This window comes from Pungitius pungitius, chromosome 20 (assembly GCF_949316345.1).
Source record: "Pungitius pungitius chromosome 20, fPunPun2.1, whole genome shotgun sequence".
In the NCBI taxonomy this organism is placed as follows: Eukaryota; Metazoa; Chordata; class Actinopteri; order Perciformes; family Gasterosteidae; genus Pungitius; species Pungitius pungitius.
Genome location: NC_084919.1, coordinates 7,871,989 through 7,897,520, shown reverse-complemented (window position 1 = coordinate 7,897,520; position 25,532 = coordinate 7,871,989). Strand labels below are relative to the sequence as shown.

The following is a 25,532-nucleotide window of genomic DNA, read 5'->3' as shown; positions in this document are numbered from 1 at the left end:
TGGCTACTCGGTGCATCCCACACAGTCGCCGAGGGTTACCTTGTGCATCAGCAGCAGACACCGGAGGGTGTGAAAAAGCTCCATTTTTTGGCGCCCTCTGAAAGAGGACGGGCTGCACGTGCGCGGATCGGTGACTGCAGAATCGTACGCACGTGAGAAGCGATATTCTCAAAATACCCAATCATCAAAGTTGCACTTCACACGTTCACGTTTATTGCCGCACAAACAACACGGTGCAGAGCGTCGCCTCTTTGACTTGACCCCGGGAGTGAAGGGTCGTCCTCTAACTGCCTCATGTCTTCTTTCAAAATAAAACCTGTGGCATCGGTTGTTTAGTTTTTTTCTGTGCGGTGCCATCGGAGAAAAGTGCACGGACGCGCTGTGCATTTCGCATCATAAGCTAATGATTAAATGCTATGTGCAGTAGAGAGGCCACCATCTGTCTGTGATTACTGCATAAAGGTGAGGTGCTGTTGTGTCTGTCCTCAGCTACTAAGTGGACCTGTCTGTTAGCTGCACCGGAGCTTGGGTCCCACTCGCGGTGACACAAACAAACACGTGCACACACTAATGAGCAAATATGCACAGACACACACACACACACACTTTAGTGTGCTTCCTGCTTTGGGACTTGGGTTAAGAGGATCTTAATGCTCCCTTGAGATTTAATGTTGAGTAGGTGTGTGTGTGTGTGTGTGTGTGTGTGTGTGTTAGAGGCTTTTTCTATCACAACTCACATCTCACCTCTTAGTTATCTCCTGTTAGCCTCCGGTAGCATTTTATCTGCATCTCATGGGAGAACTCGGAGAGGGGAGGCGTACCGGTGGAGCAGCCCCGCAGCAGCCGTGATGCTGGGCCTGGTTTGGGGCGCCGGTTCCCTGTGGGACCTGGGGGGGAGATTGTAGGCTGGGAGGGAGACAGCCAGGGGAGGAGGGTGATATGCGTAATGTCTTCGCCCAGGAAAGGCAGAGGTTTTCATTCATCTGGGGCAGTTAACACCCCGGCTATCAGCCGTTCTGGACGGTTTATCCGGAGATATCGGCAGGTTACGTGGGTGTATCTTACCCGAGCCTGGAGTTTGTTCACTCGGACAAGAGCAGGCTCACACCCCCCCCCCCCCCCACCCCCCCCAAACCTTCCACAGAGACACATGCAAAGACACGCACATGGGTGCAGAAAACACAGCTCTCAGTGTGCTGCCTTCAGGGACTGATCATATCGCCCTTCCTGGGGTCTGATAATGCTCTGTCTCCCTTTAGCACAGTGAGCTACAGTAATCACCACCGAATGTCAGAGTGTGTGGGTGTGTGTGTGTGTGTGTACGTGGTCTGTTCATGAGTGTGAAACTATGAGCTAACCGGACCACTGAGACAGAGAGATATGATGTGATGAGATCATTTCATCTGCAGAAAAAAACAAAACATAGGAGATGTAAAAAAAATGTGATAATAAATATGCTACAGCATGGACAAACGCATTTATTCCTCCTTGGTAAGTGTTTGGGCAATTTTGCACCTTATTTAATGTGTTACAGAAATGTCCACATGTCTAAACAGACACACACACCTGTCGCTCTGGGCGACTCATTCCCCCTCCTGACTAATGAGGAGGAAGAGGATCAAAGCTGCGAACCTGATCCAGCCAATAAGGGCGCAGCACTGTTTATCATCCCTCTCCATCATCGCCCTCCATGTTAACAACAGCCTGAGTGATCAGGTGTGAATAATATCAGTGACGGTCAAGTGTTACACAGATAATTAGGTGTGTAATGAAAATCCAGACGTTACATCCCCTTCATTTACAGAGGTATAGAGATATGAAATGATTCGGTCATGCATCATCTGTACTCTGGATAAACTTCCCTGGAACCCTTGAATGATTTGTCTGTGCAATCCTCCTGTGAATCTTAAATCTCCAAAAGTAGTGTTGGATCTCTTGACACAACATTCTGTAACTGTGCAATAATGACACCATAAATCCGGAGGATGAGCTATTAAAACATTTTTTTAATAACTGTTTAAAGATTTCAACCTTTTGAACCTTCCAAATGCTAGTTTAAATTTGAACATCCACCACACCACCTGTATCCTTTACACAACAACATAGAACTTTTTATTTGTTTTAAATTGGCTGTCATGGTCGTGGCGTTAAAATGAAAATGTCCCGTGCGTTTATTGTCACACACACACAAGGCAGCCGCGGAAAACTCATTGCAAAACCACACCTTCATTCAGAACATTTATTTAGCAACAAACATCCTCAGCAAAGAATGCTGCTCTTCCTCCGTGTGTGTGTGTGTGTGTGTTTATTTGTGTGTGTGTGTGTGTGTGTGTCTGTTGCTGCTGGTCACGCCGTTGTCTAAAGGCCACATACAGTATGTACCAGTTAGTTACAATCCCTCCTCTGCAAGCTTTATTTTATGCCGCTGTAGAGCCAAACAACAACACACCTCGGTTCCCCGTTGCTTGCGTCCGGCTCTAAAATACAAATTTGAACATGGATCGAGTGTGCGGCTGCAACGTGGCTTAAAAAGTTTGTTTATTCTCAATTGTTTTGACTCTATTTGTTTTGGCTGCAAAGAGGTGACCAGACATCCAGCAGCAGAGTGGAGTTAGTGGTGGGGACAGTGGAGGAAGGGGGGGGGGGTGAGAGGGCAAATGGCTGCTGTGAAGGATTTAGTAGGGGTGCCTGGGACTTCTGGTCTGGGATCAAACCGCACACACACACACACACACACACACACACACACGTATAAACTGCGTGAGATAGAAAACTGCGCAGTGTCCACTCTCCGTGTTTATAAACTGTAAAACCCTCCATCACGGTGACAGAGACCAGACCTTTGCCCCTGAAACCCGGCACTGTCCCACAATGCCCTGCTGCCCCACAGCGCTGACAAGTGAAGCCACACACACACACACACACGGACACACAGCGCGGTTATCAGTGCATCCGATCACCGGGCCACGAGTACGGCCAGAGGTTGCGACAGAGGTTTAAAAAAAAAAAAAAAAGTGGCGTACTGCAGCGGCGCGCACACAAACACACTCCAGCTGCAGCTGCGCCGCGTCTCGCTTGCTTCCGACAGGCCACTTTGGGCCCTCTGCCAAGTCAAGTTCAAGCCGATACAACTTAAGTAACCGTGCGTGTGTGTGTGTGTGTTTGTGTGTGTGTGTGTGTTTTCTTCATTGTTTTAGTCCAGCCATCAATGCTGCAGAGCCCCGTGCAACATTTCAGCCGCTCATTTAGAACAAGATGTGGTTGCTGTGTTCGCTCCTCTTTCCCACGGGCTGATCCGCCACTGACCTCCATCTGTCTGTCTCTGTGACTCGTCCTCTTTCCTTTGACTAACGGCTCTGTGGGAAACCTGTTAAGTAGAGGAAGATCGGAGTGTGCGGCGTTCACTTCGCTGTGAGGGGGCGTCAGCCGTGGTGCCTAAATCTCTCGTCTACATGTATCGGCCTTTCATCGACGTGGATTTGTGGTGCCTAAAGAGTCGCGCAGCTGCAACTGTAAGAGCGGAAATGAATCTCAACGCGACCTTGTTGCGGAGTGAAACTGGACTTTCCGGTATCCGGGTCAGGGGGCGTGTTGCAGTTCAGCGAAAGACACGTTTTTTTGTTGCCTCTTAAGGGGGTCAGTGTGATGTAAAAAAAGACATTTTTCCTGTCAAGATTCTTGTTGGTCTGAAACACCTCCCCACAAAAAAAAAAATAGAACGCAGCAATTGGCTAAATGTCTTGAGCTGAATTTTCCTCCTTTACCAAACAAGCGTTTCTCCGCGAATGTGAATTAGACCGAAAAGGAAAGTGCGTCCGTTTGAGTCGAGTCCCTTGAGTTAAAGTAACGCAGAGAGACCACCACACAGACACAACGTGTGCACGTGGCGGCTTTAATTGCTTTGGTTTTTAGTGGCGGTCGAGTTGTGGGACGTGAAGCCAGTGTGTTCATCTCTCCAGGCGAACACACCGCCTTTGAGCAATCAGGTGGTTGGTTTCCACCTCCAGTTGGAGTTGGGCTCCAGCGTAGAAGGACGAAGGCAGAGTAGTTGAAGCTTTTGTATTCCTCTGTATTTGTTTCGGCAAAAAAAGCCATTTTGTTTGTTTTGCTTTTTGAGGGCCTAGTTTTTATTTAGCTTATCTCAACATGTTTCATCCTCTCCCACTTTGATTGAAAACCCTTTTGTTGGGAATAAACAAAATAAATATTTGGCATTTTACAGAGTCTGACATTCACGTCGTCCAATTTACCGTCCGTCCGCACATATTGTGAAATATAATAGATTTCCCACAGATGCACACACTTGGATAATGTGTGCACACATTCCAGAGACCAACACACTCCATCTCCCTCACACAGCAGTACAAGACTTCCAGGTCATTAACCGAAACTGTGACACAAAATCACTCTTATTCTGCAGGATTGCTGTTTGCCCCCCCCCCCACCTCCCCCCCGCCGGATGGTCCTGCCACTGAATATCAAAGGATTGCAGCGTTTTTGAAATATAATTTTAGATTGACACTACCATGAACATCTTCATAATTCTCTATTATAGCCTGGTGTTTCCGTCACCCCCCCCCCCTCAATGCTTTCTCCACTCCCAGCTGTACTTTCTGCAACCTCTCTTTCAGTTGTTTTACTTTGATTTTTCCTCTTTTTTTTAGAGATACTTGAACTGAGGCGGAAACCAATTTGTGCACGAGTGTGTTTGCGAATGTGTGTGTTTGCGTGTGTGTGTGTGTGTTGGGGGAGTACGGCTGTGATAAAGGACAGGGAACTGGAGTGCTTTGACATAGATGGATGATGTTTTTCTCACCCCGAACCTCACTCTGAGATTACAGTTTCTCATTGTGTTCTTTACAGCCTCCAAGGAACTACCTTCTGTCTTTAGTCTTATTTCTTGTTTTTATTTCTTTCTTTTTTTTTACCACAGGAAAATACAAGTGGAATGTTTTTGTCCAATAATTAGAATGAATAGTTTTATTTTTAGTTCTTTACTCCATTCGAAATCCATTTACTAACTTAAATTCCTAATTGTTTGATACAACGTAGAGAGTCCTCTTAAAAGTCAAACAGAAGATTGAATATAGCTTTCGTTTTGTGAAGAGAACACCTTCCAAACGAGATATTCAAGCTTCAGGCTTAGATGTTCTTAAATGAACCACCTTTAGTGACCCGCTGTGCCAATTCATGACTTACATACCGACGGTACACACCGTTAAATGCAGGCTCAGAAGCACCTTAAAGAATCACAAGCGTCTCAGTCATCACACATGCATTATTCATTTTGCCCCAGAAGCAAATCCCCATTGCAGTTTTCACACTGGAGATCCAACAATTCGCGACGCCATGCATCAGAAGGTGTCTGTGTGCGTACGTGTGTGTGTGTATGTGACAGAGGGAGAATTTATAATGGCCCGGGGCATCAGGTGTCCCCCAGTGTGGCCCTGGGAGCAACATCTGGACCCCGTCCCTTTGTGGTGACATCATAAAACCAGCCTAACCTTTGACCTTGCACCGGCTAATTAGCAGAGTTGTCCTTCCATAACTGCCAGGGTCTCCCTCTCAGCAACACAATCCCCCCCCCCCCCTCCCCGTCCACCTGTTACTTCACGTCACTGTGCGACTGGAGGACAAACGGCCACTGAGAAGGTTTCCCTAAACACTGACCGTACATTCTGTTGTCCCCCGTTCACATGAAGAGCCGTAAACCCTTGTGCAAGTCGTTCCGATGGCGTTTCGCGAAAGGCTTTTGTTTTATCGAGGCACCCAGGGGAGAAAAGGGGGGGACGTGCTCTTTCTCTGTGAGCTATTTTAGTTTGTCTCTCACTCCCTGACTCCCTCTGTTGTTCTCTGGTGGTTCCATGTATCTCAGGGGTGATCATCAATCTAGCAGACTCTATTATTACTTTTTCACAAAGTGCTTTGATTTTCCAGCCCACCCAGGAGATTAAGCCCCCGCCTTCCTCTCTTTGCTCTCCCCTCTCTCCCATCACCTATATTCCTCTCCCACTTCTTCCTTATACGTGCACCGCCATCTGACCCTCTCTTTTATTTGAAATGCCCGTCACGGCTTATTTCCAAAGCGCGTTCTCCTCTTTCTGATTTGCAATATCCATTTCTTTGTCACTGATTCCCAACTGGAAATTAAACTCCACATTAAGAGCCTTCCTGTGTTGTGTCAATTGGAGTGGTTCAAATGTTGTGCACGGTGCCTGTTTGGATGCCCTGTGACAGCGGAAGCAAAGGGGTTAAAGGGCAGCTCTCAGGAGACACCCCTCTCATCCGGGCACACGCTTCAGCTGTGGATGTGTTAAGACATAAGCCCTCGCACAAACACACGCACAAAAGCCGGCCTCCCGGGCAAGAGCGATCTTTGTGTAGATATACGTATATATATATAGATTTATATAAGTCTACAAAATGCACTTGAATGCCATCCGTATCTCTGTGGTGGAACGCAGTGTTTTTTTCACTTAGCTCGGGGGACTTTTTGGTTGGACTTGGCCCTGAGTGGAAGCGGGCATGGAGCATCGGTGTGGAATGATGTGGAAGGCCAAACAGGGGATTTTGGGTGCCAGGTATCCATTACATCAGAGGGGACCAAGGCGCCAGTTTGCCATTTGAGACGCGACACCCCCTTGTCCTTGCACTTTATCCCGGCAAGATGTGCTGAAAGTTACGTGGGCCCTTGAGTGGGACAGGCCAAAAGCAAATGCTTTGGAATTTGAATTGTCAGGATGGGTCTCTCTGAATTAAACATATTGATTTATGATTCATGTAAAAATAAAAATACCCCACTTTTTTAAAATTAAATTATGTGGATCTAAGAAGCAGTTTTAACAGAAAACAAAATATTCACATTTGGCACATTTCTGTCCAATTTCAAGATAATGAAAATACACATCGACATTAAAGATCAATGGAATGTACGTCCCCCAACGAGGTTTGGGGGAAAATGGTTGCAGGGGATTTTTTCTGGTTTTAACGATCCATCAAAAAGGGACATTTCCACCCCTTCAAAAAATAATACCCCAACTATTCTTTTTGCAATATTTCAGTAATGCTGGTAACCACGTTCGTCTGCATGGGCAACCGTTTAACTAAATAACTTAAATATTACAGCTTGACCCTTTGATTCTACAAAACGTCTTTGGGCGTCAGCAGAGTGAGGTTCAAACGCAATTGCTTATCTTGACATTTTCTTGATTTTTTCTTTTTAAAGACCATTCTGCAGACCTCATTTTCTGAAGGGAAGTGAATACTCAATGAGTTGAGCTGCACGATGGAATAAACTATTCGTGAAACCCTTGGAGGACCAACCTGCTGGATCAGCACCAGTGTCTCCTCCCAGCATGAGGTAACGCCCTCTCTCGCCACACGGGGCTATAAAGTCCGTCCCTGTCTCCCTCTCTTCACGTCGATGAACACATCTCCAAGGCGCGTGTTCGATCGCCCTGTTCGGTCCCGTCCAGCCTCCGCGTCCTGCTCCCATGTTTTGAGTCCGCTGCGGTTTGGAGACAGTTCACCATGTCCACCGGGTCTCTCAGCGACGTCGACGACGAGCTCCTGGACGGCATCCTCAAGTTCGGCTCTTCCGGTAAGGACTCCAACGAGAGCACGGAGGAGAGCTCCAACTGCGAGGGCAACGACGCGCCGGGCAAGAAACGGAAGACAGCGTCCCGGAAAACGGCACCCAAGGGTGTGGCACAGCAGGAGGGCAAGCACGGACAGAGAAACGCGGCCAACGCGCGGGAGAGAGCCAGGATGCGCGTCCTGTCCAAAGCGTTCTCCCGGCTGAAGACTACCCTGCCCTGGGTACCAGCGGACACCAAGCTCTCCAAACTGGACACACTGCGCCTGGCGTCCAGTTACATCGCGCACCTCCGGCAGATATTGGCCAACGATAAATATGAAAACGGATATATCCACCCCGTTAACCTGGTGAGCCGGGTGGGACCCATTTGAATGTTTGAGTTTAGATTAATCGGATTTTTGTTTAAAATACTTATGATAGTGTGTTTGCATAATGTTCCATCAAGTATAGACTTGTAAACATAGATTTATGTGGATTTCAACAGGGCTGCAGACTCCTGACTTCACAGTAGCACGGTGATAGTTTAGTGAAGCAGGTGCATGAGAGGGGAAAACTGTTGATACTGAGGGGCTCTGAATGAAGTATATTCCGAAATAAAAGGTCACACATTTGGCCATTGGTGGCCATTTAGAAAAAGAATACAGCTGCGGTAACACTGGGCCTTAAATTACTAAATGAACGTATATTTTTATTGTATTCTGCAATATCAAATATCACAGCCTAGAACACATAACCCTTGATATATTGGGGCCGAGATAAAGGCCAACAAACATTAAATACATTTAAATAGGTTCTACGGTTTTTAATGCAATGCATAAACATCTGACAGTCCATTCCTGCCTGGAATCCGTTATGTTCACGTGATCCCGAAGGTGGTTATTCGTCATATAATTGACCGTGTGTGTCTTCACAGTTTTGACTGCTTGATGAATGAACAATTCCAAGTTGGCACTGACTGATTGTGTTTCCCCTCCGCAGACATGGCCTTTCATGGTGGCAGGTAAGCCGGAGAACGACTTGAAGGAGATGCTTAACACAACGAGGTTGTGTGGAACGACGGCCTCATAACGACACCCGGCGGACATTTTTTTTAGGGGACCATAAGTATGTAAGACAAAAAAAAAACGAAGAAAGAAATGATTGTGACGGACTTGAACGTCTCATCTCGGCGGCCTTTGAGTGGGAATAACGGAGAGACGTCTCCTTCGTTCCTGTAAAGACAAGTTCAATTTTTATTTAAATGCATTCTATCACCCAACGTTGTCTTTGCTGGTTCAAAGATAAACTGCGTGCTTTCAATACCTTTTTTTTATACTGCGCAGATGCATTTTTTTTTTACTCATGCAGGCCTTTTTTTGGCAGCTGCATTAGGATGGATGGATGCGCACATGAAACGTGTCCACTTCCTCAAATTGTACAGATTACATGTGTATAAAATATATTTGTATCACTTTTACACCTCGTGTTCTTTTTTTTTTTAAATTCTGTTTGATTTCCCTGTGTGGGCCAATGCTGTGACCTATAACCCCTGTTATCACTTCACTCCTTCAGAATAGCAGAACCCGAGCTCCAACGAAGCGGCAGTGCAGATAAGTCTCTCTCTGTTGTTTCTAACAGATAACAGTGGACGTGGTTGTCAGTGCATAAACACCTTAAAAGCATGCTATTGCTCATCTGCTTTAAACAAGTCAAATTGAGTTTGATCTTTCTGCCCTTTTTCATTGATAAATGCGCGTGAACGCGGTTGAAGAAACGGTGCAAAAATGTATAAATAACGAATATTAGTTTCGTTTCGCTTTTAGGCCATACATTTTAATGCCAACACACGTTCGTCTAAAGAATATCTCCACGAGATTTAATTGTCACAGATGTGCCCCGATTGGATATATTGGCTATTTGAGATTCAGCTAATTAGGGGTAAAGTGCTCAGCGATGCGAATTATTTATATATATATTTTTTTTATTTGAGGGCAGAGAACATTTTACACATTTTAAAATGTTTAATGAAAACCTGCGGGCTGCTTTAGAGACGTTGTTTTAATTCGGCCGGGTTATGACCGCTATGTTTACATCATGCAGGCAGTGATTGATGTTGTCTGACACGTGGCCAGACTTTTTTTTCTTTCTTTTTTTTTCTAGACAGATTCTCTCGTCTCTCGTTTTACCCCCGTTCTGTATATATAGATATATCTATATATTAGGTATTAGAACGTACAGTTTACATTCAATATTTTTAAAAACCTACCCGGAAAAAATGCGTCCCACTCTAAAGGCCAAAATGTTCCAATAAATCACACTTTGTACTATTCTAAATGTGAGCGAAAATTGTATTATATCGTTAGTAACTTAATATCGTAATGTTGTTGTTTTTTCAAATTTCCACCTATTCCATTATATTTTAGAGATACATTTTGCAGCCCCACTATTTTACAGCTTATTGTTTACATTTAGCCAGATTATTTCATGTGTTATTTGGTTATGGATCAAAATGAGGCACAATGAATCTTCTTCAGCTGGGCTGTGGCCAGGATTATACTAATTATGATGAGAAAATATTTTTCATTACTTTAAAATACCTCCATATAATCATGCAATAACCCTAGTGTATTATTTAAGTACATAGGCCAAGACAGAAAAACCTGCAAATTCAGAGAAAAAAAATCCCCAAACAAAACCTCAATGACCTCAGTATTTGCTTCTAATGACCTGATCCTACCGTGATTGCATTTTAAGAAATCACAAATGTTACTCCAATGGTCACATGGTCCTAGATATATTTACATTAGTTCTGAGGCTCCTGATTTAGCTTCATCCGTCACTAGTTTTCAGGGACTAATAGGAAGGATGTGGACGACTTAAAGTCACACGTACTTGTTTACTTTTCCTGTATGTGAAAAGGGCCGCACCACATCCTTTAACCAGGACCATAAGATTGGAGTGTCGTTGCAATAAAAGAGTCCAGCCAACGTCTCTTCAAGGACCCTCACCTAATACATCAGCGGCGGCGTGGCAGGGGCCTCGCCGCCACCTCAAAGGGACCACCGTGGAGAAAATAAACTTGGCCTCCTCTCCCTCTGGGCCAGCTGCAGAGAGAGAGCGAGAGAGGGAGAGAGACCGAGGGAGGAGGAGGAGACTGCGTGAGAGCAGGGCCGGGATTCCCATACTTGCTAATTGTTTCGTTGGACGGCCGCCCAAAACCGGTGGACGGGCTGAGTGGAGGAGAGAAATCACATGGTGTCCCAGCGCATCCCGGCATGTTTCCTTTCGACCCGCAGGTCATGTGGCTAGTGCAGTGTGAAGTGCGGAGGCCGTAATCAACAGTTTACACGACTTCTCTCTGTGTCCGTCTGCACATACATATGGAGCCAATAAAGAGATGCTACAGCTGTGTCGAGCTATTCATCCTGCAGAGCTCATCAAGTGGTGTGCAATAAGAACATGTTACATCACTGGATAGTGTACAGCTCACTGTCACCCCAAAGGGGCTCCACTCTAACATAACCCGCACGTGGCATCCTTAGACTGCCCTCTTCTGGTCAAAGTATTGTACTTTTTGGGGAACATATTTGGACCCAATAATAAAACTTCCCCATAACATCACCGATGAGTGTTAAACTAATACATATTATGCTATATTCTTACACAGGCTTATAGTGACCGATGAGTCTTCTCAAAACACAGCAATCCACGATCCTATTTTTAATTTATTTCATTTTGATAGCCTTCCAAAGGCTAGAACTTGCTGTGATTCTCTATGTTAATGGGTTGAATGTTCTTCTCTGGGAGTTACATTAAGGATCTCCTTTTTACCTCCACCTGGGTGATGTGACTGTGAACTCCTTTCATCAGATTCAGGCAACAACGTCACTTTATGAATACCACATGCTGCTGTTTTTTATTGATTGAATAAATAAATAAAAATAATGTCTTCTATAAAGCACAAAGAATGAATTAATAAAATGTTTATTTAGAATAAGAATACTTGCCATTCTTGCCATTTGTTGTTCTTTTTATCATTTTGCTTCAACATTGAGTATGACCATGTCTGCCTATACGTTCTAAGTTAATGACATGAGTGTGCCACTTTTTACTGTTGTGTGTCCAGAAGTTTAAAATAACACTAAAAGCATTTTTCCTAATGACTTGACATTATGTGATAATTCATCAAAGGATTACAGCTTCACGACAGATGTGGTTTTTTAGATTTTGGGTGGGGGACTGGTTGGTATTCAAGTAATGAATAAATAAAATGTTCCTCAAACCCAGACCAACATCATGTTTAGGCACTTAACAATAACCTTTTATTTTCTCATGTTCCAAAGGAGAAAAACTATTTTAAATACCTGTCAAGAACCTGCTAAGAGCATGTATACCAATAGATGGCAGCAGAGGATTCCCCTGTAATAAAACCGTTTGCCTATCAATAAAAGCAATGAGGGCAATAGATCCATGAGGAATTATGGACACTGAGACAATGGCAAGGTGCAGCAACTACTGATATGCGGTAGCGGTCAGGGTAGTGGAGAAGCCACGAAGCATCACGCAAATCGTGCAAGTGCTTCGGTAAAATAGTGCTGAGGCCGGTCTTTTTCTTCATGCGTTTGGCTGCTTGGGGAGGTCAATTTGTATGAGATGGTGTTACCAAAGATAGTTAAGGCCTAACCAGATCACTGAGCCACGTTTTATAGGAATACTTATATGTGTGTGTGCGTGGGTGAGATTGTTGGCATCAGTTTGTGCTTCTTAAAAGGAGACCAGCAGGCGTCATGAGGCTTGTGGGATTTACGCAAAAAGATTCCTTCCTTTTTTGTTGTTGTTGGAGAAAGCCATTCAATCCCATATGGAGCACACTTTTAATTATGTTGATTTCCTGACACCCCCCCTCAAAAGGTGTGACAGGTGTGAAAAGGATGTATACAGCAATACATCATGGTGTGCTTGAACCAATACTTTCAAACTTTATACATACATCTTTTTCTTTACAAGATAGGACACAAGAAAACCAGCCAAGCAACAAAGGGCCAGTCTATTTCCATTTTTAAGGTAAGTGAGGGATGTATTTCATACGTGGAAGACGGTGGACTCTACTACAACATGGTTGGTTGTCGGCACACTCATTTTCGTTGAGGCCTTGAACTGCAACGCTAATATAAAACAGTATTGTAATTGGATGGTTTAGGGCTTAGAGTGTGGATAGTCAAATGCAATTTGGGTAAAGGAGGTCATGCATACACTCAGACATTCCCAAACGCACACACTTGCACACACACACACACACACACACACACATGCACGCACACATGCACGCACCATGCTGTAAGAGCCTTGTTAGTAGAAGGAAGAGGCGCCGGACTAAATGATGTTTTCCCAGGTGGGCACAATTATCTGTGCGTGGAGTGTGTCTGTGTGTGTGTGTTGCTGTACGTGCACGCACACAGGCCTGTGCACATTGTGTGTGCATAAGAATTATCCACATGTTGTTCTTAGAGGATTCGGGGGTCGATTACAATTAGGAAAACATGAATCAAAGTCAGACTCACGGATCTCCGGCGGCCACCTCGCAGGTAGAGGGCCGTCAGCCTGAGGAGCAGAGAGTGGGACGGCGTCCTCGTGGCTTTTCTTACTGTGAGCACTTACAATAACACTGGGCAGACAACTACGATACCGCAGCGGCGTCCCGGGGGTTTATTGAACAAGTGGCCATTCATTCGCAGGTTGGAGCAGGGGCACTCACAAGGCCAGAGGGAGTGGGTCAGCGCACAGGGGGGGGGGGGGGGGGGGAGCAGACCCACAAGCCCTCGCTGGCGACTCACAGGGTTTTACGAGAAGCGGCAGGCTGACGCTGGGCCGCCGGGGCGGTGGGGCCAAAACCCGGTGTTTGTGCGGAGGCCCGACGGCGCGGGCACGATTTCACTACACCTGCTGGAGTGCTTGTCAAGTGTGGCGTGCGTGGGAGCGTGCGGCCCGGTGTGGCGGACCGTCGCGAGCCGAAATCACTCGCAGGTGACTTTGTTTTTCATGATCTCAATTCAGCCTCCTGCCACGTGGGTATCTGACCGAGACTTTAAAAAACAATAAATAAATTACCTTCTTCTCTTTAATCCAAGCAACGGTCCAAAGATTGTGGTAAAAAAAAAACAGAAGAAAGAGATAAAGAGAAGAAAAAACACCATAACAGATTTGTCCAAGCGGTGCTCGCCCCGATGGCTGTAACAACACGCCGTTTTCTCCACACTCCGGCAGGACGGGAACACCTCGGAATACCGAGCACACATGGGCTCAATTATTACCCCGAGGAATTTCGCAAAAAGTAAAGTCGGCATTAAGGAAAATATTCCTCTAATCTGGGGTCTTCCTCAAGCTGGGTGTGAAGGAAATTTAGGGGGTCCCCGTTTTAATAGGGTCCAGATTCGACCACCCTATCGAAACAGGGCCAAGACAGTGTTTTTAGTGTGTGTGTGTGGGGGGGTGGGGGGGACTATTTTGGTTGTACGTGAATAAATGTCAGATTTCTGAGAGGGGGTTTCTGCAAACCAGATCAGACTGTTATAGGAAGCAGATGGACAAGACCAAGGAAATAAAACAGTGAGTCCCACAAGAGAATATACAACAGTGGAATATAAATACAGTTCTCAATGTCTCAATGAGAAAAGAAGAAGAATATGACCTTATTAACACTACAGCGCATTGAACAGCTGATCAGCTACTTTCTTAATGAGTTTAGATTGCAGGAGGTCAACACCATTGAAAGGCCACTAATCCCCCCCCCCCCACACACACACACACACACACACTCACACTTACTCCTGTATTATGACAGATTTATCAGGTGCAACTCACAACAGCACTTTTCTTTCAATGAGAGCTCTGAGAGGCCACAACGAGAGGAAAAGTCCAATATTACTGTCTATTTAGCAATGAAAACAAGACACGTGTGAGACGGGCAGATGGAGATTGTAGGAGATAAATTCAATGCGTCCAGATTTATGTTTAAAAATCAGATGCATTGAATAGTGGTGAGTGGTCTAAAGTCACTGCAGGTACTGACGGAGTAACAGAGGGACAACCGATTAATGATGAAATAAATTGCCTACAGAATGCACACGCAGCATTTAGAGTGGACCAAAAGTTCACACATGCGGCCTCATCTCATATGCACACGAAGTGATACAATACCTGTGTGGATAATTGATCTGTTACAAGAGAGTGTGGGTAATACAAACCAGCAGAACTCCAACACGGAAGAGGATGTCAGGAGTGGCCTCCACTCTTCTCTTCTATCAAGGTTTTAATTGTGCCTTGCTCCAAGCGCAATGTGCTTCCAGTTAATGTCTGTTATTATTCCCCAACGAGACGCGCTGTTCAACAGTTAAAACGGATTCAAGTCAAATGAACGTCAGCTGAAAGGTAAAAAACTAAAGGGGCTTTTTCGTTTTAATGGAAAAATGTGCTGCTCTGCCTTCATTCAGATTACATGTGTATTTCTCTTACAATTTCCTGTCAGCTATAATGTTATATTTAGTTGTCCAACTCCCTTGCAACCTCTTATAGTTGGCATAGGGTAGACTATAATTGAATATCAAGCATAATCCAAGGTTTTATAAACAAGGCCTACACACCTGTATGTCACTAGAGCACTTATTGTTTGGTAAAATAATTTGGTTTTGTCATTTCGATCTACATAGTATGTATTCCAAAATGTGAAGGAGGTTTGGTGATACTTTTATGAGGGAAAGAATATTTTGAGGGTTTCGGGTACACATGATTATTCTCTGTGATGTCTGTACGTGTTTTCGATGTATATTCGTGTGTATGCGATGGTCGGTGAGCGAGAGGTTAACACAGTAAGACACCACACCCACCTACTCACCCATTCACATCACCCTCACTCTGCATCCCGTTCTTTCTCTCTGGATGCCATTTGTCCACCTTGGTACTCTGATGCCCTTCCGGAGAGCGTCGTATCATCTTTCTTCCCCAGCGGCTCCCAGCTCCCTCCGCCATGCATTTTTAATGGACACACTCGTGCAGCGGACAAATGATTTTTATTTTTGACAGGGGAGGGTTAGCTCCAGTTACATAGGGACGGGGAGTGAGGGAGCCAGCACGCACCCAAGTACGCACGGCGAAGAATGCACACACACGACCAAGAGAGTCAAGAATGACCCAGCTATCCTCTGAGTGCTGATGGACCAGATCTTACGATAGAAAATGGTTTTTAAAAAAAAGTTAAATAGACTGCATTATAAGACCATGTATTCATGCTCTTTCCAAACACACACACACATGCCACTCTCTCCATAAAGTGGGTGATTGATTCACCACTTGGATTATGATGGGCCAAAGTCCAGGATGATGAAAAAGGCAAGTAACCCACGCCTTAATTAAACCAGGATCAGAGACAGTCTAAATCCATTAACTCTGGCTTAAAACCACTTTCACTGCAATCAAATCAGAATTAAAATGCACAATGTGCTACAATGTGCATCATACACAATGAGACAGCAACCAAGTGTGTGTGTGTGTGTCTGTGGGGGAGGGGGCGAGTACATTTAAACAATCTACAGTACTGGCTTTAACTTCAGGACTGCGTGATCCATTCATTTAGGAGGGATATTACGGAGTAATCGTAATAGAATCAATAGTTTTAGCTTTAGTTCGAGGGATTAAGCTAAAATCCTAACGCTGCAATGCATGAGGAAATTAAAATAACACATCTGGGGAAACTTTGCCTACGGGTTTTCTCTCCGAGAGTTGAAAAAGATTGCATTATTGTCGTCCATGCGAAAGGTGAAAAGCAGCTAGCAGGCCGTTAGCCTAGCATACACACCATACCTGGCGCTCGTCCACCACGAATTGCTCTCCACATGTATGTCAAATTGTCATTTAATGATTAAGTGATTCTAGTAGGTAGATTGTGTTACCTTGGGTCTGAGTCAGCCTGGCGGTTTCCCCCTTTTTCCAACCCTTAAGCTCAGCTAAGCACGCCAGCTGCTGGCAGTGGCTTTGGGCCGATATATACAAACACCACGGTGTTGATATTGTCGCGCTATTTCTAAAATACATCAAACTATAAAGACAGTGCAAAACCAACCCAATCACATAAAGAGACTTCATTCTTCTTATGTTTACAAGAAGCTGTCATTTCATTATAAAAGAAATGTGCTCCTGCTTTTAAGAACACTTTGTTTTTATGGACATTCTTTGAAAATCATTTTTTTTTTATTCTAAAAGTTACAATACTCTGTACACTTATTCCTATAAATAAAGCCTACTCAAAAGGAAACGTGAACCCAAGTTCAGTAAATGTGATTTGTTACTTTCCACCTCTAGAGAGAGGAAATGATTGAGAAGGCAAAAACGTAAGTCAGGTTAGCTGAAAGAGCATTCCCAGGTGTGACCACAGCATTCCCTCCGAACACTTTAACAAACCACTACGTGTGTGTGTGTGTGTGTGTGTGTGTGTGTGTGTGTGTGTGTGTGTGTGTGTGTGTGTGTGTGTGTGTGTGTGTGTGTGTGTGTGTGTGTGTGTGTGAAGGTCTGAGGTTCGGAGCTCGAAGCCAAACTGGAGCTAAACTTCAGTCCTGCAGCCAATAACAACAAGTTCTAACTCAAGCAAGCACCCACATACACACAAACAGAGACTTGCTTAAACACATTTGCACTCAGAAAGGTGACATGTGAGGATGGAATAATTTTTATTTAAATAGTTGATCAAAAAGTGACTTAATTCAGGCGGACAAAAGTGACTGCCCTTGAAATAACTTTGTCAGCGCAAATTTTTGGGAAAGGGAGATTGTGTTAAAGTGTGTAGCAATGAGCGTGGGACAGCTCTTAAAGCTTTGCTGTTGGTATAAGGACGCTGGCTCCGTTTCAATTTTTCCCCTTTTCTTAATCCTCTCTTTCACTTGTTATAAGCTTCAATTTGGACCGATGAATGAGACTTAGCGAAAGTGTGCGTGAGTGTGGGCATGTCATATAATCAACTGTATTAGCATGCCTAGATATTGAGTATGTGCTTGTGTAGCCAAGTGTGTGTTTGATTATGGGAACGAGTGTGTGTGTGTGTGTGCGTGTGTGTAATGCGAGCCTCTTTGTGACACAGCAGTTGGCAGATAGAGGGGACTAAGTTACCCAAGCTCCCTCAGGGCATCCACATTGTGGAGGGCTGTCTGGGGCACCGCAGTGGTATGTATAGGTGTGTGTTAGTGTGTGTGTGTGTGTGTTTGTGTGTGTGTGTGTGTGTGTGTGTGTGCACGTCCCATGGCAAAGAAACATGATGGCAGGAAGGGCGGATGACAACCTGAGGCAAAAAAAGGTGAAAGATGTGAAATTGGGAGCATGAAAAGAAGAGGAGGGAGATGATGAGAACAACAAAAGAGAACAAAAGAGATAAAGAACAAAAGCATGATGCATTTTCTCTTTTTTTTTGGTTAATGCACAACTTATAGACCTGAGAAACAGAGTAACTTATTTACTTTAAATTAAAGGATTAATACAAAGGAGTTACATACTATTAGTTCAGAGTGATTCCAGTAATTCCACTGAGGTCTACGTTCTGCCTTTTTGCTTTAATAGCAACTCATGAGCTATTCTATTTTAACTCAATAATAATAACAATATTTTCATTTCAATGATTTGAATGGAAAGGCTCCTTCGAGACAACACAAGAGCAGCTGCTGGATGTGAGCGAGCAGATGGTACAGGTACGCACAGGTTAGCCAGGTGTTGCGCGTGCAGCGCCCACCCGTCGGTGCAGGGTACGAATGAACACGGATGACAGTTGGTGACTGTTTCACATCATCCGACTCTCTCCATCCTCTCCCAAAAGCCTTTCCCCCTCTCCATCTCCCACTCGCACCGCCAGCTCCATTCAGCTTGTTGTTTGAATCCGAGGAGCGGACCACCCTGGGGAGAACGAGGGGGGTGGGTGGGTGGTGGGGGGGCGGGGATCACATTACCTCCAAAAATGTAGAGGGCCTGCAAAAAAAAAAAGGCCATGAGACATCAGGGTGAGGGAGAGAGGGCGACAGTGAGGGGAAGAAATAGGAGAGCACATGAAACAGTGCATTAGTGAGGGAGGGGGGGGGGGGGGGGAGATTGATTTGGATGGAGAGATGAGGGAACGATAAAGAGGTGGAGGTGACAAAAAGAAGGGCTGGAATGTGCCGCACCGCAGTGTTTGGTGGCGATACTGAAAAAAAAGTGAGTTGGGTAAATTTATTCTTTCAGTGGTCTAAAAAAATCCACACGTCATGCCGGCCCGGTTCTAGTCGTGCTGTAGCATTCGATATGGGCTGAGGTGGGGGGTCGGGGGGGGGGGGGGGGGGTGCGGTTGAAATTTCTATTTTGGATATTTTGTTTCAGACTAAAACCTGTTTGGTTTAACTTGCATTTTATGTGTTCTTCCCCATTCTTCACACCTCGCCAGCAGGTCCAAACTCTCCCACATCGGCCTGCACGTTGAACAGCGACCTGTTTAATCAGGACTGTACTCAAAGAATGTGTTTTGCTGTAGTTTGGCTAAACCATTGGTTTGTTTGAAACTGATTATAAGATACACTTAATGAATCCCTGATCTTTGCGGCAGCTCATTTTTGTCATAATAGAATAGATAAAAATGCCAAAACTATTATTTTGATGAAATGCTATTTTACCTTCTCCATTAATTTGACATGTGACCCTGTGAGCCACTAACCGCACCGATCGCTATCTAGAGTATCTATTCAAGTTAATGTATACCTGTTGATTCAGCGGGGCGGACATGTATTATTAATGTGTTAACTATCCTGTATGACTCAGCAACATAATTGTGGATGTGAACCGGTAGCTGAATGGAAGCTGGTAATGCATGAGGCGGATATGTGACGTAAAGGCCGTCTTCTCGTTGAAGTCGCAGGTCAAAAGGCAGTGATTCCCACACATAGGGGATCATCGCCGCGTGACATAATTCATAACTCATTCTCTCGTCTCTCCCAGAAGTGAACGCGTCCTTTACTGAGGCTGCAACTTCTAGGGAAGGTCCTTAGGAGGCGCTGTGAGTCAGCAGTCTTGCAGTCTTGCTGTTCCCAGCGCCTTCATTGACATTTAATGATAATTATAACTTAGGTCACACCAGGGACAGATGCATACACACACACACACACACACACACACACACACACACACACACACACACACACACACACACACACACACACTGCCTTGTTAAAAACATGAAGACATTAGCAGTAACTTGATGCTGAGTGAGTATTGATCTACTCTCAAGGGGCTTACAGAGTGAGAGAACACTAGACAGCACTTTATCACAGCACTTGACCATCTAAGCTGGCCAGCGCAATTGTGTGTGTGTGTGTGTATGTGTGTGTGTTAGAGAGAGGAAGATGGAGCACTAACAAAGCATTTTGTTATGTAAAGATATTTTGATAGTGTGAGAGACCAGTAGGGATTTCATGATTATGATTGCAGAGGACACGTGCTGGTCAAATTCTTCAATGATTGCCTCCAAACGAAACACAAATGCCAAACAAAACAATAAAGCCTTCTCGAGAGAGAGAGAAATGACAACATCATACACTTGGAGTCCTTTTTTTTGAAGATATCCAGGCCTCAATAACATGAGCAAAAAGTGACCAAATGGGACCTGAAAAACAAGGAGCAGATGGAAAAACATCCACGTAGAAGCGCACACGTGGGTTCCCATGCATGTGTTGAATCCATGCATCGCATTATCACTGCATTCAGGTATTCATTGTGGAGTCTGCGTACCTTCCTCCTGTTTGTTTTAATTGCATGTTTTTTTCCACCATTCTGTCACACACAGCAATCCTCTCTGCATTAACAAATTGTTGCTCAACTCACACACACACACACACACACACACCACACACACACACACACACACACACACACACACACACAGACATACACATCCTACACGTGTACCTCTCTTCAAATGTCAGCTCAAACTACTGTTTGTTGTATGTCTCAAACCTTCAGGCCTTCGACTTCTCTTTCTATTTGTCTCTTAAATTGATATCTGCTCACTGTTTTGGCCCCAGTTCAGAGCCACGTTGTCCTTCTGGTCGCCGGGACGACTTGCAGCCACATGTACACTAAACATACACCAGAATGACTTTGATTTGGCCTTTTGGTTTAATTCTGTTGCTTAAATTGATAGATTCTCTTCATAACGTGCTGGGACAAAGGCGGTTTCCACACGGTTCCAAAAACATTATCCAGCACTTTAAAATTCCCCAGATGAATGTGTTTATTTCATGTGATCAGTAGAAAAACAGGACTTTCAGTAAAATAACATCTGACGTATTGTACTCGGTGGCTCCTTGGTGCTCTCTGGTAAACATCGAGTGATTGATCGCTCACAGGGCATTCTGAGAAGGAAAGAAAAGAGTTGGCCAAGCTGGTTGGCTGCCATTCCTTGGAGTTGTAGTAATGGTTTATACAGGACTAATGATTTGTAGAGAGAAAATATTTCAAAAATAATACTATTTAATCCACAGTGTATAATCTGAGCCATCGTTTCTCAGTTGCTTTGAAGGCAACGCTCACGGATCCATTTCAATCTTGATAACAATCCCTATAACCACATAAGGTTGCATACTTTAGGCTCAGTCTTGAATTAAATTTTTGTGCAATTCTGAAATTAAAACAAATCACTCTGTCTTACCCTTCTTTGCTTTTTCCAATGAGCGACGTGTAAAGTTTGAAATTCATTTCGGACAATCGGGGCAAATGTTGTTTCGGCTCTTGATCTCCAACCTTAATTAGATTTGAGAACCGAGACTCCAAAACACTCTCTTTTTAATTTGGCCCCTCTTGTTTGTTTTTCTTCATTCTTTCATTAGTTGAAAAAACATAGCATGCATAGCATAGCATGCATTCCAGCTGTAATACCATTGAGGTTCAGTATCAGTTCCGGGGATTGAGACCCGTGTGTGTGTGTGTGTGTGTGTGTGTGTGTGTGTGTGTCTGTGCACGAGAGAGAGAGAGAGAGAGAGAGAGAGAGAGAGAGATGGCAGTACTCTTTAGGCAGAGCCTCACAATGATTCATCTCTGTGCAATGTGTGCATGCTCTGGAGATTCCTAACGACGACATCGCGCCCGGCGGAGAAATCCGACGAGCCGTGTTGATGTCGACACCCTGCAGGGTCGGTGATGGCACCCAAAGATGCTATAAGAATAAGCGGAACTAGTGGAACTGTGTCATTCGTTGGCAAACAGCTAGCATGTGAAGAAGAGCGCGTCAAGAAAATACTTGAAATACATTTCACTTGATGTACATTTTATTTGATAATAGGAAATAGAAAATGGTCTTTATCTTGATCTGATAACATATTCACATGATTCAATTCAAAGAGTGTGTTCCCGTTGCCTTTGGTCACTAGTGGGGTCAAACAGTGGACCCTTTATTTCAAATTTTGCATGATGCAACTCATTTGCATCTTTCAGAGATTACGCCTCCTAAAAATATCTTGCAAGTCGCACTTTCCAACCTTGTCCAGAACCACAGATCACATTGTGGTGTGATGAGGTGAGTTAGTTAGAGATAAACCCAGAGGTAAACCCGGCCATGAAGTCATATTGCTATCGCTAACGGTTCTGAAAAACGGCCTCATCTTCTGGTTATTTTTCTGCCGTCGTGCTGAATGTTTATCTGTTTTTTTTTGTCCTCACTGAAAATTCATGTGGGTGGATTTTTGCATTCTGACGGAAATACGGGAATACTGTTTGCGTGAAAGTGCATCTGATGGTGTGCACGTGCTTTTTTCTATCGAGATCAAAAAATGAGAGAATTCCGTTGTCATAATCCAGCTGCACCCTGACGTTTTGGGGAAATGAATGTTCGGATATGAGTGTTATATAATTTTTCTGATCAAGCTCACGGAGAAAATCAGTACAAACACATATGTAGATTCCCCAAACATTTTCACAGGCTCGTGCATTGGTTCGAGGAGCCACACCAAGGGCCCAATAACCCTCCACCTTCACGTCCCAGCTGTGTGCACCAGAGCTAAAGCCTTCGGAGCCCAGAACGTCAGAGTACGACGTTCTTTCCGGGTTTTTAGGAAGCGGCTGGCTCTTGTTGCTCATTTTACAGCGGGTCATGTGTTCGGATATGATCGCATGTGAGGCGCCAGTGTTGGGGTCCAGAATCACAGGAGCTTTAGAGACAATATGGAAACAAAGAGGGAGCTTTGGTCACATGCTTATCATAGAAAAAAAGGTTAAAAAAAACAGTGTGGTGTTTCTTTGGTGATGCTGTTCTAAAGTCACCTGTGCGAGATACTACAGAGGAAACACTTTGCTTACTGTATTGGATTATTTTCTTTGTTTTCTGCCAGACTGCGAACAGCAGGTTCCCCAGATGTTTGGCCTCGTCGATCAGGGCTCCCCATGGAACCTCTGGGAAGGGTAGCTTGCATTGGGACCTCAGGGAATATTAGACAGCCCCCAGTTACCAGACAAATATCTTTAAATACCCAACATTTTATTTGAATACCCTAAATTAAAGTACTCAGGAACACATTGTACTGTATTATTATTTTCTTTTTTACTCTGCGGTAACTTGACATGTCAGCGGCCCAGAGTCCATCATTCACACATTATGTAGAAACATTCAAACGTGTGTACGGTTCACTTTGACAGGTAAACAACTTACTGCTCCATGCTGGATTTGATGTTCTGTCAAACAAAGAGAGAACAGGATAACAATCAATACCAGTATGCGCGTATTTAAAATATTGAATATTACAATTAGAATGAAAATGAAGGCAGGGAATAAGAACCAGCATGAATGAAATGTCATCAGCTGCCATCTCCATCTCTAAGGCTTTGATTTTGTCTGAGAGGGAGGAGACCTCTGCAGTCAAATTCACGATGGTGACGTCCATTGCTTCAGTCTTGAACTTTGCCTCCTTCCTCACCGCCTGGATCCTTGCAGCCTCGTCTGCCTGCAGGAAGTGGTAGAGCCTCTGGAACTCCTCTTTGATCGTCTTCTCAGTCTGCTGAGCCTGCCACTGAGGAGGAGAAGTACTTCAATCAAAGTAGCGCGCGTTTGTCATTTCGATCAAATCCATCATTTCTGAGACTCACCTTTATATGGCCGACGATTCTATCACACTCGGACTTGTGTTCTTTAAATCTCCCCAATTTGGTTTTTAAATTCACCAGTGAAAGCTTGAGTTGGGCCTATACAATTATAGGTCAAATGCATAGTACACAGTGGATTAGCAACACGTTTGTCTGAAGAATAAATGGGCAGTTTTCATGAAACTCTTCACGCGTGCTCACCTTGCAGGGTTCGACGGCTTCGTCGATGGGCACGCAGTTGTGTTTCTTGTGTTTTTGTGCATCCCTACAAATCACACACACGAGCTGTCGATCGTTCTGACAGAAGAGGTTGAGTTTCTCCCCGTGCAGGCTGCACATCTCCTCAGACGTGGCGTTGGCCTTCTGGATCTTCTCCTGCCTCACTGCGTCGGACAGGTTCCTCAGCGCCAGATTACGCAGAAGAGTCACGGTGATTTAAGTAGTTACTAATTTAGTTCGTAATACACCACTTCTTTCTCTTTATAATGCAGACATTAAAGTAGAGGACGTGTAATTCTACAGACACAGTTCAGCTCGTGTTACTCTTCTGAAAGCACAGCGGGGGGGGGGGCAATTTAAAAAAGAATTTAGCATTTTTGCATCAATAGTCCGCCTCAGTTCTTTTTTCTTCCGTATAATTTGGTGTAGTTCGGAGTCAGCGTCTTTATTTCATCACTATTGAGCTTATCTATCAAACTGTGTAGTAAATAGCATATATATACTCACATTGGTTAAAGTGCAACCACAAAATGCAAAACACCAATAGATGTGCTTTTTCACATGTTATGTTATGATGAAGTCACTAAAATGTCCAAATGATTGCAGGTATAGAAAACAAAGGGCACAATATTTCCCTTTGAAATGTTGTACAAGTACTCCTGCAACAAATTCAAGTCAGTACTTGAGTAGATCTTCTTAGTTGCACATTTTGTACCAGAATAAGTCCAGTAACATAACTTTGTCCTTTCGTATGGCGGTGTAATTGTTATTAAGGCTGGGGGATAGTGGTGCCGGGGGTGGATTCATGTGAGACTGTTCCTAAACTTAAATATTATGTCCATAACCATAAAACATTCAATCCACATAAAGCCAAGTGTTCTGGATCTGGCCACAGTAGCCTCCCGAGGGCGCCGCAGTAAAACCCGCCCTGAGCCGCCATTAGGTGGAGGGAGCGGGAAGAAAAACTGGACAGCGGCTGGGACCGAATGAAAGCCGCAGCACAGCTGATGGCCAACTCATTTTGTTGGCCTGATATCCCCAAAAACCTCCCAAAGAAAACCCACACACATGCAGCATGTTGTGTTCACACACACACACACACACACACACACACACACACAGCAGTGTACACCTCTGTGTGGGACCCTGTACTGCGTGTGAGGAGCCTCCCAAATCACACTCCCCCGCTCCCTCCCCCTTTCCGTCTCTTCCCTCGACTGCTCTCACACACTTGATCACCGTTCAGGCAAGTAAAGCATATGCTCCATCATTTGCCATGAGGGACAAAAAAGACTGGGAAGGAATTTCGGCGAGACATTGCAGCACCGCTCTGCGTTCTCTGGGAGACGAATGCACAGATTGGTCAGCTGCACAGGTCTCCTGTCTGAGACACAGAGGAAGCTCTTCAGAAGTCGAAATCTGGGCTCGATATTCGATACACCCTGTTTTCGAGGGAAGAGCAGAAAACATCAGTCACGATCTTCACGTGATAAATAGCTCCGAGAGGCTTTGTCTGTTAATGGCAGAAGTCATTTCGTCAAGCCTTTTTCTGCTTTTTTTTTAATGTGAAATTTCTTCATTTGAAACCAACACCAATAAAAGGATA

At 44.5% G+C, this 25,532-nt stretch overlaps 2 protein-coding genes across 2 annotated transcripts; one reads left to right on the top strand and one right to left on the bottom strand.

Moving 5' to 3' along the window:
• The first annotated feature begins 7,434 nt into the window (after positions 1-7,434).
• tcf21 (transcription factor 21) lies at positions 7,435-11,473 on the top strand. The gene is made up of 2 exons (XM_037450360.2): positions 7,435-7,944; positions 8,576-11,473. Exons 1-2 carry the CDS (start codon positions 7,531-7,533, stop codon positions 8,663-8,665), a joined length of 504 nt encoding a protein of 167 aa, XP_037306257.1. The 5' UTR covers positions 7,435-7,530; the 3' UTR covers positions 8,666-11,473.
• Positions 11,474-21,892: 10,419 nt separating this feature from the next.
• LOC119195038 (E3 ubiquitin-protein ligase TRIM35-like) lies at positions 21,893-24,121 on the bottom strand (the record flags this gene model as incomplete). The annotated part of the gene is made up of 6 exons (XM_037449628.2): positions 21,893-22,779; positions 22,928-23,046; positions 23,277-23,299; positions 23,404-23,634; positions 23,711-23,806; positions 23,909-24,121. Coding segments are annotated over 6 exons (1,194 nt in total), but the record flags the coding sequence as incomplete, so codon positions are not given.
• Positions 24,122-25,532: the final 1,411 nt, after the last annotated feature.